General features: G+C 40.7%; 1 protein-coding gene across 1 annotated transcript in view; it reads right to left on the bottom strand.

Annotated features, from left to right (window-relative positions):
• Nucleotides 1-5,710: 5,710 nt before the first annotated feature.
• ALPK1 (alpha kinase 1) overlaps nucleotides 5,711-17,712 on the bottom strand; it is a 59,835-nt gene continuing 47,833 nt past the window's right edge. The window contains exons 8-13 of the mRNA XM_065877272.1: nucleotides 17,494-17,598; nucleotides 14,671-16,804; nucleotides 11,909-12,062; nucleotides 8,529-8,691; nucleotides 7,080-7,266; nucleotides 5,711-5,910 (exon numbers count right to left, since the gene is read on the bottom strand). Of these exons, the coding sequence (XP_065733344.1) occupies nucleotides 5,711-5,910; nucleotides 7,080-7,266; nucleotides 8,529-8,691; nucleotides 11,909-12,062; nucleotides 14,671-16,804; nucleotides 17,494-17,598 (2,943 nt within the window). The remainder of the gene's footprint in view (nucleotides 5,911-7,079; nucleotides 7,267-8,528; nucleotides 8,692-11,908; nucleotides 12,063-14,670; nucleotides 16,805-17,493; nucleotides 17,599-17,712) is intronic.

Here is a 17,712-nt window from a genome sequence, read left to right as displayed (position 1 = left end):
CCGTAAAGGCTGTCATAGTTTACATTCCCTTCATCAGTTATAAGAGTTTCTTCCAACCTTTCCAGAATTATTACCTTTTAACCCATTTGTGATTTGATGACTGAAAATAGTATTTCCTTTTATTGTGAATTCACTATTTACACTCTGTCTGTTTTTTCCTCCTTGTTTGTTAGTGTTTTATGGTAGGATTTAAAGCAAGTTAATGACATGATAAGGTTTGTATTTAAGAGAGATCACCAGTGTCTCGGAGGATAATGTGGGGCAAAACAGGAGTCACAGATCACGCAGACCTCAATTAAGGTTCTGGTCATAGGGACAGAGAAAGAAATGAATTCAAGAAGAGCTAGAGAAGGACTCACAGAGAGTTTCCTCACATTATTACCTACATCCCTATTCACACCCGTGTGCATTGCTCTCAGGGCTCTGCCTTCTCACCTGTTATCATGGGTAAACTATCCGTGCTTTGGTCTAAAGCCATTCCCTCCATTTGTATAATGATTCCATCCCTCTCACCTACTCAACGGCATTGTACCAACAATTCTTTATTCTGTTTCTCCTGTATCATTTCTTCAATCTCTTCTGTAACTCTCCCATCAATATGCTGTAATTTCTCCCATTTACAAAAAAAGAATCTGTATCTCTCCTGATTCCACTTTCCCCACTACCTACCACACCATTCCTTTGTTCCCTATTACAGCAAAACACACAGATGGTTCTATTTGCTCTTCCTCCAATTCTTTTCCTCTCTTCTCTCTTAAACCCTTTTGTGTGGATACACTCTAAGATAAACCCCAGCGAATCACACCCTTGTATAACTCCCTCCCCTTCAATGTGGGTGTAAGTTGTGAGTGGCTTCTATCCATCAGAATAGGCTCTTAATTAGGTTATGTTACATAAAACTCCCTCTTAACCTACTGGAAGGGAAAGAGATGCTCTCCTGCTGGTCTTGAAGAAGCTTAGCTGATGAGAGGCGCTGTGAAAGGGCCCCTTGGCAGGAAGCTGCAGGTGGCCACTGGGAGGTGAGCATGGCCCTCTGCCAACAGCCTACAAAGAAATGTGGGCCTCAGCCCTGCAACTGTGAGATGATTCTGCAACAACCTGGTGAGCTTGGCAGTGCATTCTCCCCTTGTTAAGCCTCCAGATGAGAACACAGTTGGCCAACACCTTGATCACAGCATAGGGAGACACCGAGCAGAGGACAGCTAAGCTGTGCCCAGACTTCTGACCCATGGTGACTGTGACATGATAAATGAGTGTTGCTTTGAGCTGCTAAGTGTCTGGTAATTAATTGGGCAGCAAAAGAAAACTAACACACCTTTCCAGGCAAGTTTTCAACCTCAGTATGAAACTATACTGCCCATATCAAGGTCAGCAGGGAACTTCACATGGCTAACTTCAACAATGTAGTTCATAGCCCTTATCTTATCTATCAGCAGCATCTGACACAATTGATCATGCCCTCCTTGATTCATTTTCTTCACCTGATTGAGAGGATTTCCTCTCCTTCATTCTCTTTTTCCTCCTTTTAGAACTCCAGCTAGTGATGTTAGACCTTCTCCTTCTTTCCTCCAAATCTCTTAGTCTCTCTTTTATATTTTCTATCCCTTTATCTTTCTGCTGAATTTTGGTTAATTTCTTCACATTCTCCTTCCATTTTAATAATGCATACTTGAGTTATGCCTAGTCAGCTGTTTAACCTTTCTATTAAATTATAAATATCAGTGACTGTATTTTTCACTTTTGAGAAAGTCTGTGGCTCTTTTTAAACCCAGCTGGTCTTTTCCTGTATTTATACAAAGCTTAAAAGTATTTCAGAAAACTAATACTGGATATTTATTGTTACTTTTATACAAAATATAAGTGTATCATATTAAATAAATGAGTAACAACATTAAGGGGAATGAGAATCAACAGTTTCTGGGCAGCGATTGCCTCTTGTGGGGAGGAGGAGGTAGAGATCAGGACATTTAATTTCTTAAGCCAGATATATGGGTGTTGGTGTAAATAAATAACAATTTAAAGAGATTTTTAAAATGTAATTTTCTGCAAATTCCTCTCAATAGTTCTATTTCTGCCTTTTGAAATACAGAGATATGTATTGTTTCAAAATCTTTATTCCTTTCAAATTCCTGACTTTGCTAGTCTCATCTCACTTATCAGGTATCCTATCTTTTTCACTTCACAAAGAAAAATGTGTTCTGACATATGCTTTCTAATAACTTCTTTCTCTATCACCTTCAATTTCCAGTTTCTTCATCCATTATTACCCCTTTTTCTTTTACGTTAGTAGAGATATCAATATTTCTTTGTAATATGTTACCCACAAACCATATGTAACAAAGTGTGTAAACATCCCAACCTTTTTTTTTCTGCTTTCATCTTCTACAACAAGGGTTGACAAAGTTTTTTGGTAAAGGGCCAGACAGTAAATATTTTTGACTTTGCAGGACAAATAGTCTCTGACACAACTGTTCCACTCTGCCACTGTAACACAAAATCAGCCGGAGACAATACATAACTGGGTGAGTGTGACTGTGCTGCAGTAAAACTTTACAAAAACAGATGGCGGCAGGATTTGATCCATGGTCCAGTTTGCTGATCCCTGTTCTACAACATCCAAAAGGTCACTCTGGGGCTTCCCTGGTGACGCAGTGGTTGAGAGTCTGCCTGCCAATGCAGGGGACACGGGTTCGTGCCCCGGTCTGGGAAGATCCCACATGCCGTGGAGCGGCTGGGCCCGTGAGCCATGGCCGCTGGGTGTGCGCGTCCGGAGCCTGTGCTCCGCAACGGGGGAGGCCACAACAGTGAGAGGCCCACGTGTAAAAAAAAAAAAAAAGTCACTCTGTCAATTAATGGCTTCTTTTTCTGCTAGCAATCTCTTTTCACTGTCCTCAGTCTCTCACCCAATACATAATTCTATTTCTTCTTGATTTTTCTGCAGGATTTTACATTGTCGAACACTCATTATATTCATTTCTGATTAGTTTGTCTGATGTAAATCTTGGTTTTGATCATCTCTATCTATCCAGTCCTTTGGAGTTTTCTTGGTATTTTTTCCTTTATACGATCTTACATTTAAAGAACATTTTTGGAGATTTAAAAATATATACAGGGGCTTCCCTGGTGGCGCAGTGGTTGAGGGTCCGCCTGCCGATGCAGGGGACACGGGTTCGTGCCCTGGTCCGGGAGGATCCCACGTGCCGCGGAGCGGCTGCGCCCGTGAGCCATGGCCGCTGGGCCTGCGCGACCGGAGCCTGTGCTCCGTAACGGGAGAGGCCACAACAGTGAGAGGCCCGCGTACCGCAAAAAAAACCAAAAAAACAAAACAAAACAAAACAAAAAAAATATATATATACACAAAAGCAGGGGCTTCCCTGGTGGCGCAGTGGTTGAGAGTCCGCCTGCCGATGCAGGGGACACGGGTTCGTGCCCCGGTCCGGGAAGATCCCACATGCCGCGGAGCGGCTGGGCCCGTGAGCCACAAATACTGAGCCTGTGCTCCGCAACAAGAGAGGCCGCGACAGTGAGAAGCCGGCACACCGTGATGAAGAGTGGCCCCCACTTGCCACAACTAGAGCAAGCCCTCGCACAGAAACGAAGACCCAACACAGCCATAAATAAATAAATTAATTAAAAAAGTATATATATATACAAAAGGGGAAAGACTAGTGTAATGAATTCTTATGTACCCTTCTCCTTGCTTCAAGACTATCAAGAAAAAGCCAAGCATCTTTCACTTTTTTTTTTGGCTTTAGTATTTTTAAAAGACGTCACTTCATTAATTTTATCTAACACTCAATACACATTAAAAATCCCTAATTGTCCCCCAAATGTTATTTTATTATTGATTTACTGTCCCACTTTTACTGATGATTGATTGAGGTGTAGAGTCACCTCATTATAACAAGAGACACTTCTATCACCAGGAAATTCCAAGGGATTTAGGAGCTCTGTGTCAGGAACCAGGGACAGAGACAATATATATATTTTCTGATTTTTCCAAATGGTGGATAGGGTTGGTATAGTGAGCTAATTTGCTTATCCCCTTTCTCAAATGGAAAACTTTAAGTGCTTCACTATTAATTATGACATTCCTTAAAAAAAAAAAAAGTTAAAATACCCTTTACCTGATTCAGAACCTTTTCCTTTATGCCTAGTTTGCAAAGAGCTTTTTTTAACCATAAACTGATTTGTCTACATCTTTGAGATTATAATATGATTTTCCTCCTTTATTTTGTTAATAAGATAAATTAAAATTTTTTCTTTAATAAACTTTTGTTAGTTTGGGTTTTTCAAGAAGCCAATGCCAAAAAGGGATTAGACATATAAGGTATTGGTTGGGAGAAATGACTGTAAAGGATCAATGGGGGAGACCATGATGGAGGTCTGACACTGTGAAAGGAGAGGGCAGACAGAGGAGGACTGGGAAGGAAGAGTCTCAACAGAGACCACAGCAGAGTGCTAAGAAGGTTCTGGTCAGGCCGATGGGAAGATCTTGTGCATAGTCACCCGTTAGAAGTATTTAACGCCTGGCATCCTTGCTTTATTTAGTCACTGGCTGAGAGCACACTGGGGGAGCATGACTTCAATTGTGAACACAGTGGTAGATCGAGAGGGGTGCAAGCTGGCGGTGTCAGTCAACTACACTCCCCGTATCAGGAGATCTGAATGGTTCTCACCTGCTCCATCTGCAGTTATGAAAAGACATGTGCAGTAAACTCAAACTGAGAAAGGTATAACTATTTAGAATTCAGAACCTGCACGTATGTAGGCCTGAGTCACATCACTAGGTAAGGCACTCAGATTTGCTGAGGTAATGGTTAAGGGAAATTTAGAATGAATAGTGGAGGAGGGAGAGAGTGTGTACCAGTTGCAACCCCGAAGACTAACTGCAGTAAGGGAATAGCTCACCAATCTTCTTTCTGTAAACTTCCGGTGAGCTCATGGAGGCGCTGATCCCCAAACCTGTGTGAAGCACCAGATCTGTGTGGTGCAAGGGCAGACTGTGGTGGCCATCAAAACGCACCATCTTCCCTCAGACCTCTCACAAGTGTAAATGCACTAGAAGAAAATGTGGGAGGATTAAAAATAACAAAACCCAGAGTAGGGAAGATCTACGGAAGACATATAACCTAGAAGCCATAAAATAAAAGACTGATGAATTCAAGTGTATAAAACAAATTCTGCATGGAAAAAAGGTTCATACAAAGTCAAAAGACAAACAAAAAAAAATGGAACACATATCACAAAGGCCTGAATTCTTTAATATATACATAAAGAACTCCTAAATCAATAAGAAAAACACCAATAGTATCAGTCTTGATCGACAGTGACAAAAGCTCCAAAATTTCCATGGCTTAAGCCAGAAAAGTTTATTTCTCATGTGTGTTTTCTGTCCATCGTGGGTCAGTGGGGCTCTTTCCTGTGATTTCCTCATTGCAGGACTTATGCTGATGAGCAGCTATCTCCTGGTGTACTCTTGGTAATTGCGCAGAGGGAAAGAGACTCTGCCCTGGTGTTGCCCTGGCAATTTAATATGGGCCTGAAGGTGATACTTATCAATGCCTCTCACAAATCATTGGCTGGAACCAGTCCCATGTTCCCACCTAAACCCAAGGGACCAGGCTGTGCCATAATTGGTGTTCCTGGAAGGAGGGGAGAGCCCGGCGCTGGTGAGCAGCACTAAGTGGTCATTATCACTCTAGATAGTCTATGAATTATTTGGTTTCTCAATTGAAGGTCTTGTCAAAGAAAGGCGATGGCATATTTCATTACATTCCACATGCTGGTTATTAAAGAAGTAAAAAATTCCTCTCTTTCCAAAATTGGTAGTGACATCTTTCTGATCAACAGAGTGAATCTGGGGATCTGTGAGGTAGATAAGCCCTTTTCCATTACCAGTCACCCAACCTAAAAGAGAAATACATATGTCTGAGAATTAAATCCTCTATAAATGTCAGTAAAGTGTTTCTGAAAAAAAAAACATATGTATAATATATACAAGACACTTTAAAAACCTGGTCATCCTCTGGTTTATGATAAATAAATTTCTGTTAAGGGACTTGGCGTTGCATATTCCAATTATTGCTTTAAGAAGAATAATTAAATATTGGGTAATTAAATTTGTCAAATATGACATACCAGACCCAGGAATTAGAGAGCAATAACATGCACTTAGTATAATTATTAAATCACAATATTTTCATGATTCAGAAGTTTCTTTAATGCTTCACTCATTAGTTCATACATTCCTCTGTTCATTTAACAAATACTTATTGAGTGTACACACTGTATAAAACACTGTTTTGGGTGCTGGAGATACAGCAGTGAACAAGTTAGTAAAAAATCTCTGTACTCATTTGTGTAACATTCTTGTGAAGGGGGACAGATTAATAAACAATGTAAGTAAGTAAAATATGTAATATAACAGAGTGATGATAAATGCTATGGAAGGGGGATAGAAAAGATCTTGGAGGATGGTCATAGAATCTTTACTAGATATAATTATAATAAAACTCATTTATCATTTAAATGAAGTATAGAATAATGGCTAATAATTCTGATAAATAAAATACCAAACTGAAACAAAATTTAAATGTTAATGCAGATTTTAAAGGAAGTTAGATTCAAGTACACACAGCTTTCTGTTCCATAATGATTCCAGTTATGAAACCCAGTATCACACCTGTAATAAAGGTAAAGAGCTAGAGGAAAGAAAGTGTGGAAAGACTGTGACACATTAAAACATGCAGTCATAAGAAACCTACATCACTCAAATCCACTTGAGTGAAATTTTTAAAAAAGCTGTTACAGATTTGCTCTAGAATGAAGCCCAAGAGAATGTGAGCCAGATCTTCTCCCTGATTATTTGACACCTTAGACACTTGTAGAAAGCTTTAAACATTTTTTCTAGGCATCATTTGCTACATACAGCAAAATTGATTAATTTAATTCGAAATAGTAGCCTATGCACTGAACAATCTATTTATTAAATAATGATTAGTAGAGCTAGTTACAAAATCTCACATTTACATATAAATAATACTAAAAATAAAAAAATAATTCCCAGTTTCACATACCTTGTAAATCGACCACAACATCTCTATGATTGGAAAACTCATAAGAAAAGTGGCCGTAAGCCAAGCCATATTCTGTGGCTTTGTATTCTGTTTTCACCACTTTCGTGTTATTTGACAATTTTACAAATTCTCCCAGTATGTAAGGTTCCACAGTGACACATCCTTTTATTGTCTTGCCCTCTAAAACCTGAAAAGTAGAAATGGGAGACAGTATAACAATGGTGAAGGCCATGGTCTTTGAGGTCAGAAGATCTCAATTTGAACCCAGGCTTTGCCACTTAGGAGCACTATTACTTCTCTAGATTTTGGTTTCCTTATTTGTAAAGTGGGTGTAATGATAGCTATAGGACCATTAAAAGGATTATATGAGACCATGCATGTAAAGTGCTTAACATGTATGTGGCATATAATGGAACCTAAAACTTTTATTATTCTTTTATTAAAAAGTGCAAATAAAAATTAGTTCATGAAGTGACCTATGCTAGGGGGCTGGCTTGCCAGGGCATGTAGCTAGATCATGCACTGTGACTCTGGGTTGGAATATCAGCTCAAGCATTTTTGTGCAATGTGATCTATTTTGTAGACTGTAGAACTATTTTGTTTCAAAGGTTAGAGTTAATGTTTGTTTGTTAAATGCCCAGCATAGTGCTTCACATAAAGAAATTGCAAAATAGATAATAGCTATTATTAAATAAGTAATAAAATATGGGTCTAAAAATATCTCTGGCCAAAGTAAAAAAAAAAAAAATTCTTTAGGGTGTAAATCTTTGGGGAAGCAGGGTATTCTCAACCCAAAGAAGAGAAATGTCAGTGGGGATGGGTGCCTTTGCATATTTAAACAGATATCACAGTGAAGAGGGATTGGTCTCAATGGTCCCAGAGGGAAGAACTACAATCCAGGTAGAAATTAGAAGATGACAGATCTGGGCCAACTTCCTAACAACTGGAATTATTTAAAGTAAAAAAAAGATGATAATTATTTTTTTCTTACTGAAGGTGTTTAAGCTATGGCTTAGTTATCACTTGATTGCAAGGGGTGAGGGTCAATGAATATGAAACAGGATTTATGCACCATGTTGAGGGAATAATTTGTATTAGATATGATCTTTAGGGTCCCTTCTCTCTCTCTAGAAGTACAAAGACAACATAAAGGAAAAGTATACTAAAAATGCTAACTCCACCATGACGGACCAGGTACCAGGATCAACAGATCTTCAAATGTGACTTGAAGGATCCAAATGATGCATCAGGGTACAGAGGGTCATATTTCTTACATATCTTACAAGTAGTTGAGGCAGATGAGGTAGATGAAGGAAGCTGGTAACTGAGTTTATTGAATTTTACCAGAATGATGGTGGAGGTTGATGAATGGTAGGTTGGCAATAGAAATCTAACCTAATATATATTTACAGTCCTGCTTAATCAAACTCTTGATTTCTTTAATCTTACCAGTAATACTGAGGATGGTATGTAGAATATCTGTGTATGAATATTTTGCTCATAAAGTCTCTTGTTAAATTCTGTCACATAGTGCTGTGCAGTCATCTGCCTCTCCACATCGATGAAGTGGTGCCAGAGCCCCTTCTTCTCCTTATATTCTTTCCCAACATATCTGTGAATGGAAAAAACCACACAAAGAAATGCAAAGTGATCCTACTATACAGTAAGAAAGAAGAGATCAAGAGAGATATGCAAAAAAGCTGAAAGATGTTACTCTTTCTTCGCCTTAGATTGTTAATGTTATCTTATCTCATGACTCAAATAATTTTGTAAGAGCCACCTGAACAGTGGAACATAATTCATACTAGCTGACTGATGGTTAAGTCTATGTGTCAACTTGATTTGTCCATAGGGTGCCCAAATATTTGGTCAAACATTATTCTGGGTGTTTCTGTGAGGGTGTTTTTGGATGAGTTTAACATTTAAATCAATAGACTGAGTAAAGTAGGTTGCCCTCCCTAATGTGTGTGGGCCTCATCCAGTTGAAGGGACAAATGGAACAAAAGGCTGACCTTCTTTCAGGTAACAGAGAATTCTTGCCTGACTGCTTCTGAGCTGGGACACTGATCTTTTCCTGCTTTGGGACTTGAACTGAAACGTCATCTCCTCTTGGGTCTCAAGTCTGCTGGCCTTTGGACTGGAACTACATATCATCAGCTCTCCTGGATCTCCAGCTTGCCAATTATAGATGCTGAGACTTGCTAGCCTCCATAATTATGGGAGTCAATTCCTAAAAATAAATCTTTATATATATATATACATATATATATATGTATATATACACACAGACACACGCACACACATATACGTTACTGGTTTTGTGTTTCTGGAGAATCCTAATACAATGACCCCAGATGATACTGACTTTAAAGAGAGTGTCCACTTAGTGTAGCAGTTCACCAGACTTCTTTGGTAAGTCAAGGGAGCCAGCATGGGTACTGGAAAGTGCATGGACTCTGGAAGCAGATCTCTCACTCCCTGCAGCATGACCTTATATTAGGTCAACTAATCAATCTGAAGGTTTCCTCTGCCCTTTCCTTTTATAATTACTTCATCTGTACAAATACTTGTTTTCCATCATCACCTATTATGTGCACAACACTTTTTATCCTACTTGGGATTCATTGTGATTCCTGTATTTGAAGATTAGTATATTTTGGCAGTTCTGGAAAATTGTCAGAAATCATCTATTAAAGTAGTAATTCTTTTCTATTTGCTCTGTTATCTTTTTCTGGTCAGATGCATGTTAGACCCTTTCACTCCATCTTCCCTGTCTCTTCTTCTCTCTTTTATTTCCCATCTCAGATCCTCCTATCATGTATCCTGGTATATTAGTTGCTTAGGACTGCTGTAACAAAGTGCCACAACGTGGGTGGCTTAAACAACAGAAACTGATTTTTCTCACAGTTCTAGAGTCTGTAAGTCTAAGATCAAGGTGTCAACAGAGCCATGCTCCCTCGGAAGGCATTAGGGAAGGATCTTTTCCAGGCCTCTCTCCTGGCTTCTGATAATTCCTGCTTGGTGGCAGTGTAACTACAATTTTCACATGCATTCTCCCTGTGTGTGTCTATCTCCGAATTTCCTCTTTTTATAAAGATACCAGTCATAGTGGATGATGGGCCTATCCTACTCCAGTATGAACTCAACTAATTACATCTGCAATGACTCCATTTCCAAATAAGATCACAGTCTGAGGTACTTGGCGTTATAAAGTCAACTTGAATCTGGGGTTGGAGGGACACAATTATACCCGTAACACCTGGCTTCACCACTTTGACGTGTGGATTGGTGCAGGTTTCTTAACATCTCTGTGTCTCAGTTCCCTCATCTGTAAGATGGGGATACTAATACAGTAGTAACTACCTCATAGGGTTTTTTGAAGATTAATTAAATTAGTATATCAATGACTTAAAACAGGGCTTGGGAAGTAGTAAGAAATGTACATGTTTACTATATTTAGTATTATCATCAACAACCTTTTCAAGAAATGTATTTCTACTATTTAAGAGTCACCCAATTTCTCTCTTTTTTTCCCTTCCTATTTATTTCTTACATTTTTTGGATTTGGCTAAAGATCAAGGTCTACATTAAATTAAAAGTCTTGCCTATAGGCCCTTTAAAATACACACATGGTATAAAATTAGGCCTTAAACCCAATGAGTACCACCTGTGATCACTAATTTTCAGGTGAGTTTTTGCTTAAAGTTGCCATCAAGAACTAAGGCCAAACAAAAAACTTTCCAGGTTATTTGCCTCAGTGGGGTGGCATTTCTTTAAATAACCTATTTTTGAGCATGTAGCCATTCCTGCGTCCCTGCTTTATATCGGTGGTCTCTATGGATGGACCTAGAGACTGTCATACGGAATGAAGGAAGCCAGAAAGAGAAAAACAAATATCGTATATTAAGGCATATATGTGGAATCTGAAAATATTGGTATAGACGATCTTATTTACAAAGCAGAAATAGAGACACAGATGCAGAGAACAAACAAACAAATGGATAGCGGGGGGGGCGGTGGGATGAATTGGGAGATTGGGATTGACATATATATACTATTGATACTATGTATAAAATAGACAACTAATAAGAACCTACTGTACAGCATAGAGAACTCTACTCAGTGCCCCATAGTGACCTAAATGAGAAGGAAATCCAAAAAAGAGGGGATATATGTATATGTATAGCTGATTCACTTTGCTGTACAGTAGAAACTAACACAATATTGTAAGGAACTATACTCCAACTGGGGGAAAAAAAAAAAAAAAATATATATATATATATATATATACCCGTGGTCTCTAAACTCATCCCCTTCCATGTGTAACTTCTGTCACTAGCTGCTCTCTCATCCCTCCCCTGCCCAAAACTTCTATGGAGGGTGTCTTAAGGATTCAGTATTCACTTATATCCCTGGATATGCTTCAACCCTGGCCTTAGAGGATTTTTCTGCCTTTTTTTGCAGACTCATCCATTTACTTAGAAATATGGCTTGCATAGTTTAGCCTTTCTTGCCACCATTTTTAGTGACAGTGTTTAAGACTCTGTGGCCTGTCATATAGCCAGGAACACTATTTTTCTTATCTGTACAATGGGGTTTAATGTTCCCTAATGGGTTTGAAATCATGTATATAAAACATCCAGCCCAATGGCTGACATAATGTGGGTCCTCCATATATGATAATGAGGAGGAGGAAAAAGGAGCTGAATTCTGAAAACATACATTTTAGCCATTTTTTCAGCCCTTTCAAAGTCTCATAAACAATTACTTAACAGAAGGGAAAAATTGGCCCTTTTTACATTAGTGATATAGGTGCTTTTAAGCAATACCTCCCCAGAGTTTCTTCTTGATGAAGATGATGTACCCAAAATGCATTCCTTTGTCGGCCTTTCTTCTTCACATTCAGGTAGTCCCCCAAATACACAACAGTTTCCTGGGCTGTCCACAGTTCAGACTTCTTGGAATATTTTAACAAAAGAGCATCTTGAAAAAAAGATAAGATGAATATTGATCTTATTTTTCAAAAAGATCTTACAATTCATGGATAAAATTGAAGTAACACAGGTCCCAGTCCAGCTCATTTGAAATATTCAACTTTTTAATATATTTTCTCAAACTTTATCCTCTTCTATGACTATTACTAAAAAGTTAGTGAAGTACGATAAAAAGTTAAAGCTTGAGAAATTACAGTGAAGAATAGCCTTTGGTTCACAAAATCTCGTTTGTGATGGAAACGTATTAAGGTCAGAGCTTCTGTATGAAAGTAATGGAAAATAAAAGGCCTTTTTTTTTTTTTTTTTGCGGTACGCGGGCCTCTCACTGTTGTGGCCTCTCCCGTTGCAGAGCACAGGCTCCGGACGCGCAGGCTCAGCGGTCATGGCTCACGGGCCCAGCCGCTCGGCGGCATGTGGGATCCTCCCGGACTGGGGCACGAACCCGTGTCCCCTGCATCGGCAGGTGGACCCTCAACCACTGCGCCACCAGGGAAGCCCAAAAAGGCTTTTTAAACAGCAAAATCCCAGAGACCATCTTGGAACAAGTGATATGTGTGTGCATCTTCTTCTAATTATCTGGGGACTTCAAATAATAGAGGCTTGCTACCTATGCCAGATCACGCAGATAGAAATAAATCGAATAATTCTACCCCAAAGGTTCCTGGCAACTCCAGGAATCCTAGATTGCATATGAAAGTGCACCCTAGTTTTCTCTTACATATTTTGTTTAAGTTGGGAAAGCCCAGGAACTACTGAGAAAATATAGCTACTTTACAAAGATGCAAACTCAATTGAAAAAGGAAAAGATAAGAGGAAAAAGTAAGGGTTGTTTCCACCTTAAAGAAAGGAAGACCAATGCTAGCAAGAAAACATCTCTTTAACGGGGAAGACCAACATGAACCCTAAGGAAGAAATGCAACATTTTGGGATCCAAGTTAAAGTGAAGTGAACAAAGACTTCCAGTGTCTAGGTTGTGATAAAGGGTAAATGAACAGGAGACTCGGGAGAGGAAATACTTAAAGTGAGATAAACCCACAGGTCTGGGATCGGTAAGGGAGATGATGGGGTTGGGGGAGATGGTGATCGCGGTTGGGTGACTCAATCAGAGAAGCTGGGGAAGGAAATGGAAGGTGAGCTGCTTGCACACACACATAGAAAGGGCAGTGAACTGAGGGAAGAAGCAAGGAGAGAATGCATAACTTGTTCAGTTTTTTCAACTTTGGGCCCTGCTTCCTCCAATGTGTTTTTTCACCTATAAATTGGCACACAGACAAAACAATAAGGCAGCTACCTAACTCTCAGAAATGTGATTTTGAAACTGCAGAATCTTACAGTAAGCAGGGAAACCCTATTATTAGAAAATTTTGCTTCTTTTGGCAACAACCTGATCTATCTTTTAGTCTGACTTCAAGGTGGCAGGCAAAACACTGAAATATTTTGAAACAGAAGTTCTTTACATTGGCTTTACACAAAGTCACTGGGGAGCTCTTAAAAAATAAGGATGCCTGGATCACATCACAGACCCATTAGACTGGAATCTCTGGGGTGAGGCACTGGAAGTTTAAAAAAGCTAAAAAGCCTCTTGGGAGATTCTCAGGACTTCCCTGGTGGCGCAGTGGTTAAGAATCTGGCTGCCAATGCAGGGGACACGGGTTCGAGCTGTGGTCTGGGAAGATCCCACATGCTGCAGAGCAACTAAGCCCGCGACAACTACTGAAGTCCGCACCTCTACAGCCCATGCTCCACAACAAGAGAAGCCACCACAATGAGAAGCCTGTGCACCGCAAAGAGTAGCCCTCGCTTGCCGCAACTAGAGAAAGCCCGCGTGCAGCAATGAAGACCCAAAGCAGCCTTAAAAAAAAAAGCCTTTTGGGAGGAGATTCTCATGCGATACCAGTGTTGAGAACTACTACTTTAATATCCAGTGTTCAGCAACCTACGTAGTTTCCTCTGAAATGCATTTTACAATATATATATTTTTCTCATTCAAATAATTCTTCAGTACCTTGGAGGGCATTACAATGTGATCCTCTGGGCTAAGAGAAGAACCTTTTGTCTTTGTCCCAGCTTCTCCACCACTTCTAAGCTGTTGTGGACATGCTGATGGCTGGGTGGCCCCAGCCGAGGCTTCCAGCTAGGGGAAGAGACCTTGTGCTGTTCCTTAAGCAGGAAGCAGTTGCTAATTGTACCTAATCAATCCATTGACTGGCAAGAAACCACTTAGGACAGGTGTGAAAATCTCTGCCCACTAGAAGGATGATGTGTAACTAGGTCAAACCCCATCTGAATGGGAAAAATAGGGAAAAATCAGCTGGTTGGTAATGAGAATCAGTGGAGGAGAAAAATGCTGAGTGTATATGGCATCCAGAGCTGTTTTAAGCCCTGACTGATGACTGCTCCTGAGTCCTGTAAGATTCTCCCTTACTGCCTTGTGTGTCTTTACAGCACGGAAGAAGGTCCCTGAACTACACATTTCTCTATATATTCACAAAGCATAACTGGGGTCTATATCTTTCATGAGCTTTAAGTGATCTACATAACAAGAGCTTCAGAGGGCCCCGAACATGCAGAGATGCTTCATGAAAGGCTGTACTTACTATGTGCTCCATGGAGTTGCCTGGACTTAAAAACTCCTGTATTCTCCAGTCTCTGGAACAGCCAATCATGCCTCACCCCTGCCAAGAGTTTTTCAAAGTCATCAGGCTGCAGGGTGCGAGCCTTAAGGATCTTTTGTGTTGTCATTCCTGGCAATGAAACAAAAGAACTTCCACTGGAATTCAGAAAGGACCATGGGTTTTCTCCCTCAGAAGAACCACTGGAAATTGCAGGTGATTCCAACCACCATGCCAAGGACGAGCTGGAGCTCTGGCTGCAGTTTAGCAGGTTTCCAGGTTCATCTGCTTCCTCTGTGGCAGTGCAGTCCTCGCTGAAGACAGGGATGGAAGTGTTACCACTTACAGAGGAATTGGGGATCTGGGCTCCCCGACCACGCAGCTGCCTCAGAGCACATGGTCTGTGAGAGCCATGTGTGTTTGTGGCGTGAACATCTGTGCTGTCCAGCAGTTGGCTCTCCTCATCCACCGTGGAGGCATCAGGGTCAATGCCCTGCTCTTTGACTGAGCCACCACTTTTCCCTGAGTCAGGATTTTGAACAAGCCAATGAGGAGTGAAAGTGCTACATGCTATCATGGAACTTTTGCCCAGAGGCTCATCCACAACTATGTGGAAGTCTACGGGCCTATCTTCTGCTCTCTCTGCTGTTTCTTCTTCTGGGTCAACCCAGCAGCGGCTACCTTTAAATGTGGGACCTGTGTCTCCTTTGATTTCTTCTCTCTTCTCTTCTTCATGACTGTCTTTGGCGTCACAGTTGATTTCTGGAAACGTATCAATTATTTCAAAGGTTTCTTCTTCTTGGATCGAAGGATATGTGGCCATGTTCTTGGGCCAACCAGAATCAGAAGACCAAGAAGCAGAACCAAATGAGGGTCTGGAATGAGCAGAAGTATCTCTGGACCCCACATTTCCGGCTTCCCACATACCTTCTGGAGCTCCTTTTAACAGCCCTGCACCTGAGGCCAACAAAGTGCCTGTTGTGTTATGAGGAGGAAAAGTTGTCAAGGGCATGGGCTTGTGTAGTTGACTTTGAGAAGACTCTAAACTGTCATCCCTGGACACCTGGAGAGAGAGCCCATGAAGCTCTGAAGACAGTGGCTGTATAGCTCTGCTCTCCCCATCAATCTCCAGTTCTTCTGCCAGGGCAGTGGAACACTGAGTGTCCACATGGTGCTCTTCCTTGCTAGGCTCTCTTCTGGCTGACGTATCACCAACGTGGTAATTCACTTCCTCCCAGCTTGTAGAAGAACTACACCCTGTTAACTTGCTCCAAGAACTGGAGCTCTGGCTGTCGCTCAGAGACTTGTTCAAAACAGCTCCCCCACCACTGCTATGGTCTGTTGACTCAGCCTCAGTCTCCACATCTTCATCCACGGAGACTCGAAATGCATCAGAACTGGCCAAGTTTCTCCTTCCTACCTTCCTGAGTTTCTCCCAACCATTCTTAGCCATTTGGGAGGAAGATATTACCATGCCTTTTTCAAAACGTGGTTTGTCCTCAGTAGTACTCACAGTATCTATGTTTTTTGTTTCTGTTTTTAGATCAGTGATACAGATTCCTGTTTTTGTACCTTTCTGTTTATTTTTGTTGTTTCCACAAGTGCTTTCAAATATTTCGCACACTGAAGTGTGGTGCTGTGAATAGGTTTCAATAATTTTTTGGAAATCCACTTGCCCATGCACGATGGGTTTCTCCAACCCACACTTGAAACCCTCTGGAACATAAGACTTGTCATCTAAATTTGAGAAGCTTTGAACTTGTAACTGTTCCTTCACCCTGGTGATAACAGACATGACTTCCTGAGAGACAGCTTCTCTCTCCTGACTTCTGGAGGAAGTACTGAAAGTATACAGCTTTCCCATAGCTTCACTACAGAGCTGACTTGCTGTGTGGACCATCTCCATCTCCCCATAGAGCCTCTGGTGCACCGTGGTGAGACCGAAAGCAGCTTTGAGAAAACTATGGAGCTCCTGTTTTCCAGTAACTGGTTCATCACATTTCTTGGTAAGAAGGCCAATTTCAAAGGCCTCTTTGGCTTCACACAGATATGAATTTTTCATTCCTGGAGGACAGTCATTAGAACTACTATATGACAACAGGCACGTGCCACGTATATTCTGAGGAAAATACCAAATACAAAATCAGACACTGAATTGGAAACTGGAGGTGAATCAGGGAAAACTTTTCATCCCTGGAGGACAGTCATTAGAAATATTATAAAAAAATAAACATGTGTCATGGAAAAATACAGAAACTACCAGCTACCATCCTACCGTAGCCCTGATACTTTTTGATCAAAGATGATAAATTTGTTACTGTTGCTATTGTTAGTTTTAGCAAACACAGTCTATACGTGGAATGTGGACATAATAATTTTGCTATATACAAACACATCATTTGTTTAATAATAGTCAAAACAATAGATTAGTGGCTTCCAGACCCCTCTGTGCATTTGAATCACCCGGGCAGTATTTCATAATGAAAGGTTTCTGGGTACAAACCCCAGGGATTTACATTTAGTGGATTTAGGGTAGAGCCCAAGAATATGTATTTTGAAAGGGCTTTTAGGTGATTCTGACATGCTTGGGAACCATTGTTCTAGAGCAGATAACATCAAATCCTCCAGCTGTATTAACTTAGGCCCCACCAGGATGTCACTACTCTGACTGATAAAACCTTTACATATGTGAGGTCTGATCACAATTATCTAATGATATACACAAAGCCTATTTTAAGGTTAGACCCTTCCCTCCCAGCAGTTACATCTGTCACTGGAGAGAGGAACAGTGAGGGCTGCACTGTTTACCATAGCCGTGAGCACGAAGAGAGGCGTGTAGGGACTGAAGGCGGCTGCCAGCTTGCAGGCTTCAGCGGCTGACAGCAAATGGTGGTCAAACTCCTTCAGCAAGCCCTGTGAGAAAACAGGAGGCCGAGTGTACTGTTGACAATTATGGATCCATTAGCAAAAGACAGGCTATAAAATTCCTTTGCTTTTCTTTCAGGATTCTGAGGCATGCCCTGCGCC

This window comes from Phocoena phocoena, chromosome 5, assembly GCF_963924675.1.
Source record: "Phocoena phocoena chromosome 5, mPhoPho1.1, whole genome shotgun sequence".
NCBI classification, from domain to species: Eukaryota; Metazoa; Chordata; class Mammalia; order Artiodactyla; family Phocoenidae; genus Phocoena; species Phocoena phocoena.
This window is presented reverse-complemented; position numbering and strand designations above follow the sequence as displayed.